Here is a 17,205-nt window from a genome sequence, read left to right on the forward strand (position 1 = left end):
CAGTCCCTCCTTCCGCCCGCCTTCTCTCTGGCCTATAGAAACAACGAATTCCTCCTCGTCTTTCCAGGCCTGGGTCCAAAGCCACCTCCTCCTTGAAGCCCCCTCTACCCCGAGCCCGAAGTCGTTTCTCCGAGCTCTTCAAAAGGCGCTTCCCTGCCTCTCGGCCCAGTCTCCTCTGTCTTCGCTGGGGTACGGCGGGCCCCGTCCGCTAGACTGGGAGTTCCTTGAGGGCCGGAACTGGATCTGATTCGTTTGCATTTCCCCAGCCCCCAGCGTGGCCTGGTGCAGAAAAGATGCACAACAAACATTTGCTGAATTGAGTGGATTTTCCCCTTTATTTTATTAATCCTTCCCCTTCCTTCTTTCCTTCTTTCTTTTCCTCCTTCCTTCCTCCCTCGTTATTTTTTATTTCTTGGTTATATTCAATTGTCATGTTTTTCAGGCTCATTAAATCCATTTAGAGACAAAAGAATAAAAGGCAGAAGGGGAAGGAGGGGGAGGAGGGAAGGGGGAGGGGAGGGGGAGGCCAGGGAAGCAAACAAATAACCCGCTTTAACTAGACGGGCGGATAAATGGCCCCGTTTCTCCTCAGCCCCGATGCGCCTGCTTAGCTGCGCGCCCCGCGGGCCCCGCAGCTCGGGTGGGCTTAGCCCCGGGGCCGCCGCCCCCAGCCCGAAGGGACCCAGCAGGGCCGGGCCCGGGGCCGCGAAGCGGGGAGCGGCCGGAGGTGCCAGGGCCGCTTCATTGGGATTCATGGGCGTGTTGGGCGGGCGGCCTCGGGCTCCGGGCGCGGGGCGGGGGCCGGGCGGGGGCGGGGTGCGCACGGCGGGCGCAGATGCCCGAGTGACCGCCGCGCCGCGGTCCCTGCGCCGTCTTTGTGCCGGGGAGGCGCGCGCGGGGACCTAATCCATCAAATTGTCTACAAATTGTGAAGAAAATTCAAAAACCATATGGTCGCCAGCGCCGGCGCGCTCTGGGCTGCGGAGGGCCGTGGCCGCGCCCGCACCCGGAGCCGCGGGGGGCTGGGCCCGGCTATTGTCGCCTGTCAGCGGCCGCCCGGGTCCATTCGTCCCGGCCTTCATGGTCCGCGCTCCGAATTACAGACCCATCCATCCTGAGAGGGCGATTTATGTCGCCCGGGAGGAACCGGCCTCACGCCGGCCCGGCTGCCCGGCCGCCTCTTTCCTTCTTTCGCTCTCGCCGCTCCTCTCTTTTCCCCATTCCCTTTTTCTCTCTCCGTCTGTGTTTCTGTTTCTCCGTGTGTAGCTTTTCCTCTTTCTCCCCTCGTCTCTGTGGCTTTCCACTTTCTCGATCAGGTTTTGAAGTGTTTTTTTCTGTTCTCCTTTTCCTATTTTTCTCCCTTAGTTTCCTCGTGGACTCGCACGTTCGGATTCAGGCCCGGGGGGCCCAGCGCCTGCCCGAGAACAGATGCGCATTTCTCACATCAATTTTGCTTAGAAAGAGAGCCGAGTGGCCTGGAGGCGGGACCTTCCTCTAGTGACAGCGGCCACTCGCCAGCCCAGTGATAACAAAAGCCCAGAGAGAAACCCGGTCCGTTCGGAAAAGTGAAAGCTGCCCCTGTTCCTGCCCCAGCCGCATTCGGGACGCTGGGACACCCCCCACCAACCCCCCGCAGAGTTCTTGGTAGATTTATGTCTCTGTCCCCAGCAGCGTTCGGGGCCCAGAATTTGTGAGCGTTACCAGAAATCCATCCCAACTCACAGACGCCTCGGGCTCACATCTTCCTGTGCCCATGTCAGCAATTTAGTCTGCCCTCGTGCCTTTGGCTTTATTTTCTTCCCTCCCTCAAGGCTGAGGCCCTCTGGCGAACCGAAACTTGGGAGCCCTCAGGCTCCACCCCGCTGTCCGACTGAGCTGTACCACCCAAGGCTTAGCCGGTGTCCCGGGGAGCGCAGGAAGAATACCCTTGGGTCCCGGCTGCGATGCACGAACCCCAGGGCAAGTGCCCCTACCCTCAGCCTTTGCCCCACATAAATTAATTTCGCACCCGTGGCGCCCTCAAAGTACGCACAGATTTCCTCCCAGTATTGTACGCCTCACTTTTTACCCGGACCTGGCGAAGCCCGCTTCTCTCGCCCCCTCACCATTTGGTAGCTGCCGCGTGTTCGTGGGCAACAAGCGCCTCCTCTCTCTCACCACTTCCCCCTCACCCTTCATTCTCACGCCCGCCCTGAAACTCCTCCAAATCGCCAAGGCCTAGGCAGCCCGAGAGCAGGAGCCGAGAGACATCGAGCCTGCCGCGGCTTCACTGAAGAAGGTCCACTCATTCAGACACGGTCACCGCCGGTTCTAGTAAAATGGCAAAGACTTTATTTATCGGAGAAAGAGGCCTTAGTTACAGTCCGGGAGGGAGAGGGCAGGGCAGGAGAAGGGGAGTGGCACGCGGGACCCACCCTCATCCAGCCACCCTTGTCTGGCCAAGACGAGCTAGGAGCAGGGCATTGGAGACTGCAAGACAGACCCAGAGCTGTGGAGGAGGTGGGTGAGGGTTTAGGCGGGCCTCCTCTCAGTCTCTGTCACATGCAAAGAAATTCTAAAAAGAGTAAAAAATAATGCTTGGACTTTGGGTTCCGTTTTCGTTGGTTGGTTGTTGGATTTCCCCCTGCTTTGTCCCTAAGACCCGGACCCCAGTAGTCAGTCCAAGGCAACCAAGAGAGGGTGGGAAGGAATCTTTAAAATAACATTTCTGGGCATTAGGAGGCAGAAATGGCATCGAAAACGGACTTTTCTAGCGGAGGGGGAGGTTTGGGGGAGAAAACATTGATTTGAAACTTGCAAGTCAGGACCCGGTTGTCCCCCTCAGTCCCTTCCCACGCGGGGGGGAAATAAACGCAGAAGGGAATAAAAGAAATCAGCTGCAATAGGTCTAGGGAGGTGAGGAGGGAGAGGGCCGGTGCATTCGCCACATGCAGAGAAAAATAAAAAAAGTCGGGGCGGCCCCCTCCCCCAGACCTCGAGGTTAAGTGTTTGTTACCCTCGATTCTGCCTCGCCCTCAGCAAAGCCGGCAGCCTGAGCTTTGAAATCAAGGAAATCTCCGAAACTTTAACAAATGAAAGAAAGGAAGAAGTCAGGCTGCGGTGGGAAGAACCCGGTATATAGGCTTAAATATTTATACAGAAGCCATACAGAATTGCACGGCGAGGGCTCCCGGGGCGGTGGAGGCCGCGCGCGGCGACCGGCTCCGCCGGCCAGCCCGGGTTTATTGCTTCGAGAGGGAAGAGGCGGCTGCCGGGAGCCGAGTCCGGGCCAAGGACGGGGAGAAGGCGGGAGTTGCAGAGGAGGTCCCAGCTCCCCTCGGCGGTCCGGTCCGGGAGGCGGCGGGCATCCGGCGCTCGGAGCCCGGGGGCGGTGGAAGGTGCTGGGCGCTGCTCAATCGTCCACGTCGATTTCTTCGTCTTCCTCGTCCTCCGAGCAGTCCTGGCTGCTGGCTGGCTGGTCTGTGAGCGGGGAGGCTGGCGAAAGCTGCAGGGGCCCAGCGCCCGGGGCCTGCGGGGCGCCTGTGGTGAGTGCCGGAGAGCCAGGCCTTGACTTAGCCCTGCCGCAGCCGCCGCCGCCGCCGCCGCCCGCGGCCTCCGAGTTCTGCTCGAGTTCGGCCAGCGCCACGATGTCCATCTGCCCGCTAGGGCCCAGTTTCTTGGCGGACTCCACGTCGGCCTTCATCTCCTCCAGGTCCCGTTTAAGCTTGGCGCGCCGATTCTGGAACCAGGTGATGACCTGAGCATTGGTGAGGCCCAGCTGCTGCGCAATTTGGTCGCGATCGGCGGGGGACAGGTACTTCTGGTAGAGAAAGCGCTTCTCCAACTCATAGATCTGGTGATTGGTGAAGGCTGTGCGCGACTTTCGTCGCTTTTTGGGGGTCTGCCGCTGCCCAAAGATGGTCATCCCGTCGCGGCCTGCGAGGAAACCAGAGTATAGTCTTGCGCACGGGGAAAGGAGACCCCACCCCGGCTCTTACTCACCCCACCTAGACCCATCCGGCCATCAGTCTGCCGCTGTTCCCTTCTCGGATTAGATTCGGCCACCTGGACTAGGGCAAGCCTAGGCTATGACAAGCCCCCTTCCTCCATCTCTCGTCTACCGGAAGTCCCTAGGAAAAATTGTTTTGATCTCTGCCCCGTCACCTGAGAGTTCGTTTGAAAGAACCGAAGTCGCTAGAACATAAGAGAGCCAGACAGGGATGCTCTGACTGGGTGTGAATGTTGGCTCTCCACCTCGTCGCAATCAACACGACTCTACTGCTACCAAAAAGGTCCCAGCAAAGGCTCTCCATTCTGCACCCCAGGAACAGGGCTAGGAGTTACCAGGCCACTGAGAACGAGAGGAAGCCAGGCAGACTGCGGAGAGATCTTGGGTTCCCGCCTCCCCTCCGCGGCACTCGACTCTAGCCTATCCCGAGGTCCCTAGGAGACAGGGTTTGGGTCCTGTTCCACGCATCTCCACTCCCAGTGGCAGCGGCTTGGGTTGGAGGGCCCTGACGACCGGCGTGTGGGGTGAGGCGGGCAGAGACACAGGGCAGTAAGCGTGGGACACACGGAACAGGTCGCGGGGTGCTGGGCGCGGGGGAACCCAGTGGCGGCGCCTACCTTCGGCTGCCTGCAGGACGCTGACCTCCAGCCCCTTAAAAGTCTTGCTAGCGAGCTCCTCAAGCGCGCACAGCGGCGAGGTCTGAGAGAGAAGCGCGCGGCCCGCCAGGGGCAAGCCGCCCGGCGCGTGCTTGTCCGCGGCCGCCAGCAGGTGCGCCGCCCCGCACAGCGAGTAACTTCTCCGCACAGACGGCTTGTTGAGGATGTCCTCGATGCTGAACGGCGTCAGCGGCTTGTTGGAGTTGGCGGGAGGCGGCAGGTGGTCCAGCGGGCTGCGCCGCCTCTCCTCCCCCGGCGCCGCCTTGCTGTCCTCCTTGGAAGTCATCTCGGCCTCGTTTGGGGGCCCGGCCCGGGCGGCTCGGGCCTCGGGGACCCAGCCCGCGGGCAGCTCGGGCGCCGGACGGCGCGGCGGGAAGCAGACGGGAAGGAGGCCGCGCCGGGCAGGGCGCGGGCCGGGCTCGGGGCCGATTAGCGCAACAGCAGAGGCGAGCAGAGCCGCACGGGGCCCCAGGAGGAGGGCGCTGACACGGGCGCTGCCGCCGCCGGGGCTTCCAGCAATCCGAGGCCCGAGCCGGGGCGCGCCGCGCGAGGCTCCAGTTTCGCCAGCCCCGGTGCTATTTAAAGGTGTCAGGTGGCTCCGCGGCGGTTCCTGGCCCACGGTCCTGGCGGCAGCAGTTGGAAGAGCCGAGGCGAGGGCGCCGATCCCGTACTGCGAGGGGAGGCGGAGAGATGGGGCAATTGACTATTGCTAACAAGTTAGCCTTGATCGAGGAGTAATCAATTATCTGCAGCGGCACTTCTGTCTCTCTTTCTTTCTCCGTCTTTCTCTCTTCTTTCTCTCTGTTCTCTCCTCCCGTTCTCTCCCTCCCTCTCTCCCTCCCTCTTCTCTCTTCTCTGCTCCCCCCGTCTCTCTCCTTCGCTCCCTCTCCCTCGTCCTCTCTTTCACTCTCTGTCCAATGCAGGCGGCTCTAAGTTGGGAAGCTCATTAATTAGCGGGCCTGGGGTAGGAGGAGCCGGCTGGAATTAGCCTGCCTAATGCGCCTGTCAGTCCGGGCGCTGCGCCGCGCTCGGCCCGAGCTGTTTGTAAATTACATTAGCCGCGCCTTTATTGCACCCGAACCTCCGGCGACAGAAAAGCCGCCGCCCCCACCCCAAACTGCGAGCCGCGCTCCCGGAGCACCCGCCTCCCGCCGGCCTGGCTGTGATGGCAGCGCTGGCCCGGAGGTCTCGGGCTCTCCAACCCTGGATTTGGCGCCCGATAAGGGCGGCAAGAGCACAGCCGGGGAGGTATGCAGCCGCCGCGCGGGCCAGGTAAGACCGGGAGCCTGGGTGGGCCCCGTCGCCACCCAGAGCAGACTTTGTCGAGCTGAGATCAAGGACACAGCGCCCCTACCCCTAGACCCACTTACCCCTCACCCACGGCCTTGGGCGACGCGCCTGGCGGAAGGAATCTGGAGCCCTCGGGGTGGCCCGCGGTAGGTCCGAGAAGGTTCTGCAGCCCTGGGTGAAGCGACACAGGACACAGGGGTGGAGGAGTCCCAGGGGTTGGGGGAGGAGGCCAGTCCGAGGACACAGCCTTACCCAGCGGAGAGGTAGAGCGGGGGTAGTTGTTGATGGCTCTAGGCACCTCTCCACTGGCCGGAGCCGAAGCGACAGCCTTACCTCCTCTCGCAATCTTGCACACTCTTTTCCGGCCTCTGCTCTCCGGGCCGACTGGGGCCACGGCCCGTCTGGTGATCGGCGTCCGACCGAGGTAGCCAGGCCGGGTGCCGGGGCTAACGGGGCAGGCTCAGGGCCTCCCAGCTGCGTTCTGCCGGGCCCCGGCCGGGGCCCCGCTGCCGGCCCCGCCCAGCCCAGCGCCCGGCTTGAGTGAACCACCAGGCCGACTCCAGCTGTTCCGGATGCGGGGCGGGGGGCCCAGAGGGGGCCGGGTCACTGCTGGGGCTGCGCTCTCAGGAACCCGCAGGGAGCTGGGGTTCGAGTGAGACTGGACTCTGGCAATCCTATGGCCCGAACTCTGCGTATCAAGCGAGCATTTGTGTGCATCGGTATTTGAATGTGTTTATGTGTTCGGATATGTATATATGTGTGTGGTTCTCCACGGATATATTTGTGTAAACGTATGTGAACTTGTGGGTATTTGGGCATGCCTGTTTTTCATTCCCCTGAGGCATCCAAGGGGGTTGTGCCCCTAGTTTGTTTTTGTTTTTTTTTTCTCTTGAGTCCTTCCTTTGGTTTGTATGCAGCTACTTGCCCTGCCACCCTAGTTTTCTGTGTCTGCCCCTGTAGAAAGGAGGGGAGGAGGGGACTGGCTGCAGCTGAGGGAGGAATAGCTGCTGTCCTCATACACGGCCCCAGCCCTTTCCCTGGCTTTGTTTGTAAACTCCGGGGCAGGCAGCGCAGTCTGACAGCCCTGCTTGGTCCAGAGACGGCTCCAGAGAGGCCAGTGCAGAGGACCGTGGCCCAGCTCAGAGGCTGGGATGGGAAGAATAGGACCTCTTGGGCTTCTTGCCCTGTCCTACCTGCTCCAGAGAGAAGACCAAGCTGGGCTGCAGGGCAGGGAACAGGTTCTTTTCCTGGATGCCTCTAGCATAGGGACCTCTGAGCATCAGAGATCAGTGTCTTTATCTCCCGGTTAAAAGGACAGTGTAGGGAGAGAGGATTCTTGTTTGGGACCCCAGTGACTGCCCCAGGCCTGCCTGGCAGTGTTGGGAAGAGCTATTTACCCTCTCCCTGTCTTTGTCCTGCATTTTGGGGAAAGCACAGGTACTTTAGAAGCAGGAATGGTGAGAATGTTCCCCCAGAGATGCAGAACTATCCCCCAGGCAGGCCAGTCTCTGATGCATCAGTGTTACTCTGGGAGCCATGAGGTGAGGTTGGGCCTGGGGTCAGAGTCCAGAGATGGTGAAGAGGGACCCGAAGAAGAGGGTTCCGGGGAGCTGAACTCTGCTGGCTTGGAAGCTCTGAGATGGAAAGGGGTCTGCTCTCTCCTCTCACTTCCTGCTCTTAGGATTCCACCTCACCTCTCGCCCACAGCCCATTCCTGCCATAACCCCCAAAGCCATGACCCAGAGCCTCAGGCAAGCCATATCCAGAGGAGGCCCCTCCACATCAGGGAATGGGGACTCTTTGGTCCTTATCCTCCGGAGGAGCTCTCACCTCTACTCTTCCTCCCCCATTCTTCCAGTCTGTTCATCTCTCCACACCTGACATTGGTCTACAAGACAGGATCGCAAGGACAACCCTGCTCCTCCTGTCTCCCAGCCCCTCAGGACCAGCAGAATTCGGGATTATTGTGAGGTTGCCAGGAAGGTGAGGCATGTGAATTGGGGAGCAGAGGGGCAGCATAGAGTGCCTCCCCTGGAGCCCTATTTCCCTGGACCTTTAGTTTATGGCCACGTTGTGTCAAAGTACACAGGACATTCCGAAATCATCTGCTACGTTACCCCTTCTAACCACCATTGCCAAATCATCTTCCCTTCTTGGCAGGTACCTGCTGTCCAATCCCACGGTTTTGGGGTTTTTGGCCTAATTGGTTGTACTCTTGGCTGGCCAAACAGCTCTGGCCAGCATAGCTGGGGAATCAGGGGGCACATGGTATCACCTGCCCATTTTTGTTCAGGGTCCCCTAAATCCATCACCTCATTGAGATTATCTTCAAAAGCCAGTCCACTGTGTGGTTTGTTTTCCCCCAACTCACTCCAGACCCCAATGTGTAGAAGGGTGGACTCTTTTGAACTCATGAGAGCCCAAACCCACCGGCAGAGCCCAAACCCATCTGCAGAGCTAGGGGCTGTGTTGGGGGTTGCCCTCAGCCTCATTCCCTCTCCTGCCAGAATGGGAGATCCCTTTGGACAGGGCCCTTGATGTGGGGGTTGTCCACTTCAGACATTCACAGGCTAGGCAAGAAGGGGGACACCCTCAAGTATTGGTTGAATGAGTTTTTGTCAGGCAAATGGAGTATAGACAATTGTGTCGAGGGGAAAGGTTTGGGCTTTGGTGGTCCCACCTCAGAGGAGTTTTGGAGATCGTGAGATTTGGAAAGGGGAGTAACTCAGAGACAGGTAGGGTAGGGGTTGGTTGGAAGGAATATGTCATTGCTCCAGGATCTCACCTTCTGCTCAACCCCCTTCCAGGCACCTAATGCTGGATCTGGAAGGCTCCATAGGGTTCCCCAGCTTCCAGTCAGCGGGGCCATTGTCTTCTCCCCTGGAGTTGGTCCCAGAGTCTGTTCCACAGAGGGAATGCCCGTCTTCAGAGCCTGGTCAATATTGCATCCTGACTCCCGAATTCCTGCTTACTGTCTATACCACCAGGGTATTCCAGCCTTATTCCAGCTCCACTGCAAGGGGAAGGGATTATTCTGCCCCAGATCTGCTTTTCCCCTAGTTTCCCTCCTCAGACAAAGAGGAGGGAAAGGACATTGCATGAATTGTGAGGATAGGGGAAACTGTAGACTGACACACAAGGAGTTATTCCTTGGCATGGGAGAGTAATTCAAATAAATCCCCAAAGGCTCTGTCAGCTTTAATCCAGATTGTCTTGGTAGCTTCATTCATTTCCAGATTATTTGTGTAAGCATCATGTTGGCCTTCAGGCCAGAGCTTCCCTGAGAAAAAAAAGTTCTGACATTGCTGGAAATGAGTTAACTTGACCACCAAGTGCGATCATTTTTGTCCCCCAGGGACCTGCTACTGTGACACTCCTCATGGAATTCAGAGAGTGTTTCTTCTGCTGTAGAAGCAGACTCCTGCCACCCTGGCGGAACCAGAACTGCCCACTTGGTTTTTATTTTCTGCCCTGGGCCACCTTCTGCAGTAACAACAACAATAATAACCATGACAATAAACACCATAAGCCCTTACCATGTGCTTGGCTTCCGACTAAGAGTTTTATTGATTTCACTTATTACTCACAACCCTATGAGGTAGTTACTGCTATTACCCTGATTACATATAAGGAAAATGAAGCCCAGAGAAGTTAAGTAACACAGCCAAAGTCACACAGCCTGTTTGGGAGTAGTTAGGACTTAAAGACTGTTGTTTTTTTTTTTTCCCCCTGACTCAAATCTTAATCCTAGAACCATAAAATTTTAAATCGGAGCCCAAAGTTTCTTTGAATGGACTTTAGGGGCTCTGCAGATTCCAGAAATTGTGTGTAAAATTATGTATGAGCCCAAGTGTTCATATTTTTTCAGGGGCAATATTATGTAACACACTGGATTCTCAAAAGGGGTTGGAGATCCAGAAAAGGTTAAGGCCAGAAGCAGGCCAATAGGGGAAGGGAGAGAGAAGCTGCCTCTCTGCAGGCCTGGGGAGCAGGGAGCCAGCTGCTCTGAAATTCATGCCAGGCTCCAAGCCTGCTTCTGGACCTGCCCTGCTGTCTCTGACCATGACCAGCTCTCGGGACCTCTTCTGGCAAAGAGAGATGGGGGCAGGCTCTAAGACCAGGGCACTTTTTTGGAGAGCACCCTTCCTTCCTTCTCTCTTCTCACCTCCCCAACTTCTTTCATGAACTGAACTCCTTTAGAGCCTAGTGACAGGTGGTCCCACCATATGAGTCAACCTCTTTCTGGCCCTTTGGTCCTGCATGGGGTAACTGATTGCCCTTTGAAAGTGTAGGGGGATCAACAGACCACTGAGTAACACAGACAGATAGAGATGAGGAAAGATGCTCAAGACCCAAGTGACCATATTCCTGCAGCCCTCTTTTCGGTCCCAGGCCTTTGCTTCCCTCACCCTGAGACCAGAAGTAAATCTTATTGCTGCCCTTCCTGGCACTTGTTTTTTTTTTGTTTTTTTTTTTTCTATGCTGCACGCTTATGGGATTTTCGTTCCCTGACCAGGGATCGAACTTGGGGCCTGAGAGTGAGAGTGCGAAATCCTAACCACTGGACTGCCAAGGAATTCCCTCCTGGTACTTCTTGCTGTTTTTAGTGCTCAACTCATCTTGGGGAAACTTTCCTGCCTGTTCTGTCCTCTATGCCCCTTCAAACATTCCCCATGGAGACATTGTCAGATTGCCAGGAACTGCTGGTTGTTGTCCTTCTACTTCTCTCCACCTAGCTGTGAACTTGGGAACCTGAAACTCCTTTCCATAACCTGTGTCAGCCTGGCATATATGAAGAACTCTCTATGCATTTGTTGAATGAATAAACTAAATGAACAATAGATAAAAGGGAGAACTAGGCAGGGACCTCTGCCTGTGCCCCCTCAGAGACGAAGAAGGGAGTAAGGGAAGGGTAGGTGCATTGTTTTTCCAGCTGCATGCAGATGTGTGAGGCACTCCTGTGGCTAGTACCTCTAATATACATGAAGGGGCACAGAGACCTCATTCTTTAATGCTTTTTGGCCATGGGGGTGGGGAGTGTCCTAAGTTCTGGACCCAGCTGTGGTATGGCCTGACTCAGGAATGGAGTTTGTTAACCTTCTCTCTTTAAAAAAAAAAAAAAAGGCTCCCATCCTATTTTGAGCCCAGAAGCAGAGAAGAACAGACAGAAGGAGGAGAGAGATGGGCCAGTAGGAGTGGCAGGAAATACACCTCCTCCCCAGTAGCCCAAGGGACTATGAAGAGGGTAAAGGATAGGGGCCGGGGGTGGTGGGGTGGGGGGAGTAGTGTCTGGTTCTGTCCCACGGGGAGTAGCATTTGAAATAAGCCATGAAAATCCAGAAGCACTGGGGTAGGTGCAGAAGTGAGGACCACTTTCCTGGTAAGCAGAAAAGCTGAGCAGGAGGCCAGAAGTGCCAACCCAGAAGGGGAGAAAGAGTGCCCCTCACTCCCTGGCCTGGGCATCAAGCTGCTGAGGTTGGTTGGTCCGCTGTGCACCTCAGCAGGTCTGCAGCCTGGGGCATGGGCTGGTGGGCTTCTGGGATGGTTGTTTGGGACTGCAGGGGGGAGTTGGGGACAGGCTGCACCCCAGTCCTTGCCGGTCCTGGGTCCACAATAGGGGTTCCATTCACTATGCCACTATGCCATCTACGGAAGCACCAAGAACTGATCGCCTACTAAACCTAACTCCTGGGTCCTTGAGCTCCCCAAACCGCTAAAGGTCAGGCTACCACAGAGGTCTCTGCCAGTGGGAGGGCGCCAGGCAGAGGAGCCTGGGCCAGGCCAGGTGGATGGGGGAGGAACCTAAGCGGTGAGGGGGGAGGAGACCTAGGAGCCGGCCAGCGAGCGTGGTTAGGAGGGCTCCAGAAAGGCCTGAGTCAGGCTTCTCATAATAAACTGCACGTGAATAATTCAGCACCAGCACGCGGGGGCTCATTGCATTAGCGCCTCACCTTCCGGCTGAGGGGAAGGCGGGGAGGGGGGTCACTAACGCGCTTGACGAGGGAGCCAGATAGAAGACTCCTGCCTACTAGCATCCTGGGTTCTGCCCGGCCCAATCCCAGGAGACTCATTGGTCCCCCGAATCCCTCCGGCCCCACCGGTAAGAGGGCGCCTATTGGGCAGGGCTGTCCCAGTGAAGCCGCTCTTAAGATCCCAGGCAAGAGAAAACAGGCAGCGGGACCAGGGCCGGAATAGGGGAGGAAGGGGCCCGACCTGTGGGCAACTGAGCTGCGGCAATGCCCAGTCGCGCAGAAAACGTGGGCGGAGTGGCTCTGAGCAAAGAGGAGAAGGTGGGCTCCTGTGCTCAGAGCCCGGGTGCCCAGGGGCTGCCTTCGTCTGGGCCGGGATTTTCCTTGTGCTCAGAATGGAGCTCCAGGGACGCTGAGGGACTTTTCACCCACGGTGGATCCCCAGGTTGTGCTTCTTCCCCCACCCCACCCCCACTGACCCACCCACCCATAGACCCAGGCGGCAGCCCACCCTCGTGCCCCCACCTCGCGTCAGCCGGCGCTGAAAGGAGCACCGGAGGCCGCTAGGCCTGTTGTTCTCCGACTCTGCGACCCCATGGACTGCAGCAGGCCAGGCTTCCCTGTCCTTCATCATCTCCTGGAGCTTGCTCAAATTCATGTCCATTGAGTCGGTGTTGCCATCCAACGATCTCCTGCTCTGTTGTCCCCTTCTCCTCCTGCCTTCAGTCTTTCCCAGAATCGGGGTCTTGTCTAAATGCACACCACCTTCAACCTTATTTCGTTTGAGCAGAGCCAGCTTCCTCTGGCTTTTCCACTTTCCACCAGCCCCTGGGTTTCTGATCTTGAGGGTTTGCACTCATCCCGTCCAACATCCACTGTCGCTTGATTCCTCCGGCTCTTCTCCAGAACCGTTCACTTCCAGGCAGTCGGCCCCGCCCTCTCTCCATCAGCCTCCCCACTCCTACGAAGTGAACCTCGGGCCGCCGGAGACCCTCGAGCTGACACCAGTGGCCCTTCGGGGCCGGCTCGACCGAGGCCCCCGTCTGGTCTCCGGAGGTCTTGGGCAGCCCGACGAGAAGTCCGGCCGAAGGCACCTCGCGTCCCTCCCTCCCTGCCTTATCCCTCCTTCCATCCCAGCAGAATCCTCGTCTTCTGCCGCTGCCTCCTCCACTTCCTCCGTCTCTACGCATTTGTTTTTCTTGGTTGGGTTCCTTGGGCTTCCGGAGGCCAGGCCGCTGGGGACGAGGCAGGCTGGGGTGTCTTTGCAGAGGCAAGTGAGGACTGATGGCACCTGGACCCCAGACGGCTCCACCACTGCCCCTCAGTGTGTTCTTGGGTAAGTCTCTTAACCTCTCTGAGCCTTTACGGGGCAAAGGTCAAGAAATTTAGGGAGAGTGATGGATGAGAGACTAAGTCATTCGATTTGTTTGGGAAAAGGGGTTGCCTGCTTTGGGGCCTGAGGAGTGAGTTTCGGGAGAATACTAGGTCCGAAACGACCATTTATTTTAACGAATATTTCAAGAGCAGCTGGTAGCTGCTTATTTTTCTTTTTTTACAGCTGATGGGTTTCCAGGCATTAGAAACTTCTCCAGTCCTCACCACATCTTGATTTTACCGAAGAGGAAACTGAGGTTAAGACTGCGTCCTGCTGGTCAACTGCACAGGTGGGATTCGAACCTGCCTCCGTTTAGGAGTCGCTCCTAAATTTGAGCCAGGCAGCCTCCCTTGGACTGGCAAATCGAGCCCTCACAGGGCTGGCCACCACCTGAGTGAGGAGGGGTTAGGCTGAATCACTAAGCATTCTTTTTTTGTGTGCCGGGAAAGCTTTGAAAAATTTTTCAGGTAAACGATTTTGGCCACGCCCCGGGAAGGATGGAAAGGACACCCGGCGGGGACCTCCAGCTTGTTGAGGGAGAGCCCCCTAGGGCGGGACACGGAGGGCAGCTCTTCTCCCAAGCAGAGCCCAGGTTGAATGAAGCCTTCGCACCTGGATTTTTCCTCTTTTGAGTTTATCCATCTGCTCAGTCTGTCCTGTGTAGCCCACGTCTTCAGAAGACCAGGTCTTGTGGGGTAGAGGAGAAGGCACAAGGCCCCCTCCAGGGTACAGGTATGGCCAGACGACGCCCAACTCTTTCACCCCTTCCAGGGGCGCCTCTCTGAGGGAAGGTCCTCCTAGCGGCAGAGGAATTGGCTGGGGGGAGTGGAGGGAGGCAGGAGGGGACCGCTGGCTGGGCAAGGAAGGCTGGAATCCAGGCGACCCTGTCCCAAGCTCCCGCTGCAAGGTCGCAGCATGGCAGCCCCGACAGGCCACGTGTCCCTCGACACAAGTCCCATTACATTGTATTTATGTTTCACTTTATTGTTTTTTTTTCCTCCTCTCTTATTATTGTCTCACTCTGGGGGAGGCAAAGGATATAATATATTCATCTTTATTATACCAAATCTGTGTGAAGCATTTAATAAAACGCTGTTTCCACACAGCCAGGGATTAGTGTGAGCTATTCTTAAGTTAATGCTCGGGTACGGAGGGCGCCTCCGCCGCAACGCCTGCTGCTGGCGGCCGGGGGGAAGCGCAGGCCCTGGGTGCTGCGCCGGCGCCCACCCCCAGCACACGGTGCCCTTACCAGACCGCGGTCTCTCAGTGGCCCCTCGGGCCCCAGCCTGGGGGAGGGGCTCCGAAACAAGCTCCCTCCAGCGTTTCTAACTCGCTGCGGGCCTCGGTCTGCGACTATGAAAATGGGAAGACAAATCCTATAGCCGCTTGCGTCTCAGGGCTCTGTCTTGGGAGGCTGAAGAAGCCGCGGGGGTAAACAGGACTTTATAAGCTGGAGTGGAAAAAGAGGAGGATTTGTCAGCACGGGGGTTGATGGGGGATAGAGAGAAACAAGGAGGCCACAAAAAGTGGTTCTAGGCAAAATAGACCCCCAGGCTGAATCCCAGCCCGGGCTGGGGAGCAGAGTGCAACTCCAGTTTGAGCAGAGGCCAGGTTTTGGCCTGCCTGGGCCTCACCCCGAGCCTGATGAACGTGACTGACCGGAATCAGCATTTTTTTTTCCCCCTGGAGTCAGGATCTTGGCATGTCACAGTAGGTGACATGGTCTTCCCTGTAGGTAGATAACAGTCTTTGAAGTTCAGGTTACAGCTAGCAAATTGAGACTCAGAAGTTCAAGTGGCTTGTTTGAGGAATCCAGCTGGAAAGTAGCACAGCAGATCTACCTGTCTTTAGACTCCACTTCTCCCTTCCCCCAGCCCTCCTGCTTGCCACCTCTCCCCTCAATGTCCCCTCATCCCAGACCTCCAGAGTTGTCCATGGCATGTAAGCTTTCCCATTCTGTTTTACACACACACACACACACACATACATCTCCTACCTGGGATACCCGTGAGAAGAAGAAACAGTCACATGACTTTCTTATCCAGGCCCACTGCTCAGTAGCTTCCCTGGTGGCTCAGATGGTAAAGAATATGCCTGTAATGCAGGAGACCTGGGTTCAATCCCCCAGGGAAGATCCCTGGGTCTGGAAGAGTCCCTGGAGAAGGAAATGACAACCCACTCCAGTATTCTTGCCTGGAGAAGTCCATGGACAGATGTGCCTGGTGGGCTACAGTCCATGGGGTTACAAAGAGTCAGTCACGACTGAGTGACTTTCACTGCTCAATGTACTTTAGAACCCACATGCCTCCTGTTTGTTTTTCCGGCACTGATTTGGGCACACCAGCCTTCCTTTAGTCCCTTGTTCCCTTGTTCCAGGGCTGTGGGAGTTGGGGGCAACCAGGCCAGGCCAAAAGGAGGTGTGGTGCAGGAAAGGATTGGGATGGGCAGATAAGTCCCCCTAGTTGGAACTAACACCCTCCTAGAATTCTCAGTCCCCATCTGCCCCTATCACCCCCTCATGTAGGCTTCTGGTAGGAGCTTCTTTGAAGGCTAAGGGTACTTGAGAAATCTGACAGTTCCCAGCCTGGGGCTGGCTGGGGAAGGGTACCCACTCACTGTGCGGTAGGTCTGGGACTAGGATGAGGCAAATAAGGTGCTTAGGGCACACAGTTTAAGGAAGTACTTGTTCTCAGTGCTGTGTACAACCCCTGAAATTTTGTGCTTGGGCATCTCACTTGTCTTATCCTAGTCCCAGCCTCTTTGTGGCCCCAGGGCTGGAATTACCACAATTGCAGTAGGGACAGAGAATGATTTCGCCTTACCCTTATGAATGAATATGTAGAAGTGTAAACAATGGAATGAACTGCCAGGGGTGGGGGGAGGGCAGTGAGCTTTCCCAACAGGTAGAGTATGCTTCGAACCAGCTGGAAGGCTAATAATCAGTCTTATTGCCATCATCATATTCTTCATCATTTTATTGGGTTGGGCAAAAAGTTCATCCCAGTTTTCCCATAACATCTTACAGAAAAACCCCAACAAACTTTGGCCAACTCAATTCCATCGTGTGTTTTGTGCCAAGTAAGAGCTTTACCCACATTATCTCAAGCAATGTATTAAATGTCTTTTGGCTGAGGATGGGTATTAAAGTCTCTGACCTTCTGGATCCTTTCCATCTCTGACTGTCTATTGTTGCACAAGATAAAGGACACTTCTGTTGATTTTGGTTAGTTAATTATAGTTCAAATTATAGTTATTATTTGAACTTGTCTTGTGGCCTTTCCTAATGAGTAAGCTCATTGAGGGCAGGCACTGTGTCTAATCTCATTTTTTTTTAAACTATTCCTTCTCCTCCATGATCCACACAGAACTAAGCATGTAGCATGTGTTTAATAAATGTGTACTAAAAAAAACACATGAGTAGTCAAAAGCTGTCTGTCTACCTGGCCATTCGCTTTCCATGCTGTGCCCATCAGAGCTATGAAGTGGCCCCTGGGAGAGCCAGTACCACCTCTGCAGTCATTGTCCCCCTTTCCCTGCAACTGAGCTGAGTTCAGGCTGGCACTTATAAAGCCTCCTCCCCACTCACACTCCCAGCTCTTTTCTAGTCTGTGGGCAAGGCAAAGGCCAGCCCAGCTTCCACCTGTGCAGAGTAGTCCAGTCTCATACTGAACAAGCCTTGGAAAAAACCATTTGGGTTGGGGAGGAGGCCTCTGGGAGATCAGAGCAGGCAAAAGCCCTGTAGCCAGAGAAGCCTGCCTGGCAGAGCTGGGACTAGAGCTCAGTCTCGGAAGATGGGAAGGACTGAGAGGCTAGAGGGAAGAGATCGAGTATTCCAGGTTAGAGAGAGGGAAAGCATGGGCAAAAGGACAGAGGCAGGCGGGACTCCTTGTAACAGTTTTGGGAGACAGTAGGCTGGCCTGGCTAGAG

At 56.3% G+C, this 17,205-nt stretch overlaps 2 protein-coding genes, 1 long non-coding RNA gene and 1 pseudogene across 6 annotated transcripts; 3 read left to right on the forward strand and 1 right to left on the reverse strand.

Moving 5' to 3' along the window:
- The first annotated feature begins 1,023 nt into the window (after positions 1-1,023).
- LOC147344195 (uncharacterized) lies at positions 1,024-2,710 on the forward strand (annotated as a pseudogene). The gene has a single exon (XR_015155546.1). The product of XR_015155546.1 is annotated as an uncharacterized LOC147344195 (transcript).
- LBX1 (ladybird homeobox 1) lies at positions 2,309-4,930 on the reverse strand. Its single transcript, XM_086378427.1, has 2 exons — positions 4,606-4,930; positions 2,309-3,915 (listed from the first exon to the last, which is right to left on the reverse strand). The coding sequence occupies exons 1-2, from the start codon at positions 4,928-4,930 to the stop codon at positions 3,392-3,394; spliced, it is 849 nt and encodes a 282-aa protein (XP_086234553.1). The 3' UTR covers positions 2,309-3,391.
- Positions 4,931-5,308: 378 nt separating this feature from the next.
- Positions 5,309-10,210, forward strand: LOC147344197 (uncharacterized). Its single transcript, XM_086378429.1, has 3 exons — positions 5,309-5,916; positions 7,793-7,917; positions 9,290-10,210. The coding sequence occupies exons 1-3, from the start codon at positions 5,641-5,643 to the stop codon at positions 9,303-9,305; spliced, it is 417 nt and encodes a 138-aa protein (XP_086234555.1). The 5' UTR covers positions 5,309-5,640; the 3' UTR covers positions 9,306-10,210.
- Positions 10,211-10,232: 22 nt separating this feature from the next.
- On the forward strand, positions 10,233-14,383 carry LOC147344198 (uncharacterized). 3 transcript variants are annotated; one of them, XR_015155548.1, is made up of 3 exons: positions 10,240-12,034; positions 13,044-13,239; positions 13,462-14,383. It is a non-coding gene; the product is annotated as an uncharacterized LOC147344198 (long non-coding RNA). The 3 variants fall into 3 exon arrangements; XR_015155549.1 differs by having other exon boundaries at positions 10,247-13,239; positions 13,462-13,567; positions 13,746-14,383; XR_015155547.1 differs by having other exon boundaries at positions 10,233-13,239.
- The last annotated feature ends 2,822 nt before the right edge of the window (positions 14,384-17,205 follow it).

Source organism: Bos grunniens, chromosome 26, assembly GCF_055505025.1.
Source record: "Bos grunniens cultivar Pamir isolate PY7600 chromosome 26, Bosgru_T2T1.0, whole genome shotgun sequence".
Lineage (NCBI taxonomy): Eukaryota > Metazoa > Chordata > Mammalia > Artiodactyla > Bovidae > Bos > Bos grunniens.

What these genes read in the sequence shown, in the direction of transcription:
- LOC147344197 (XM_086378429.1), top strand. Translation starts at nt 5,641, where the DNA reads ATGCGCCTGTCAGTCCGGGCGCTGCGCCGCGCTCGGCCCGAGCTGTTT. An exon ending in GCAGCCGCCGCGCGGGCCAG is followed by an intron (nt 5,917 to 7,792) that starts GTAAGACCGGGA and finishes CCATTCTTCCAG; the next exon opens with TCTGTTCATCTCTCCACACC.
- LBX1 (XM_086378427.1), bottom strand. Translation starts at nt 4,930, where the DNA reads ATGACTTCCAAGGAGGACAGCAAGGCGGCGCCGGGGGAGGAGAGGCGG. An exon ending in CGTCCTGCAGGCAGCCGAAG is followed by an intron (nt 3,916 to 4,605) that starts GTAGGCGCCGCC and finishes GTTTCCTCGCAG; the next exon opens with GCCGCGACGGGATGACCATC.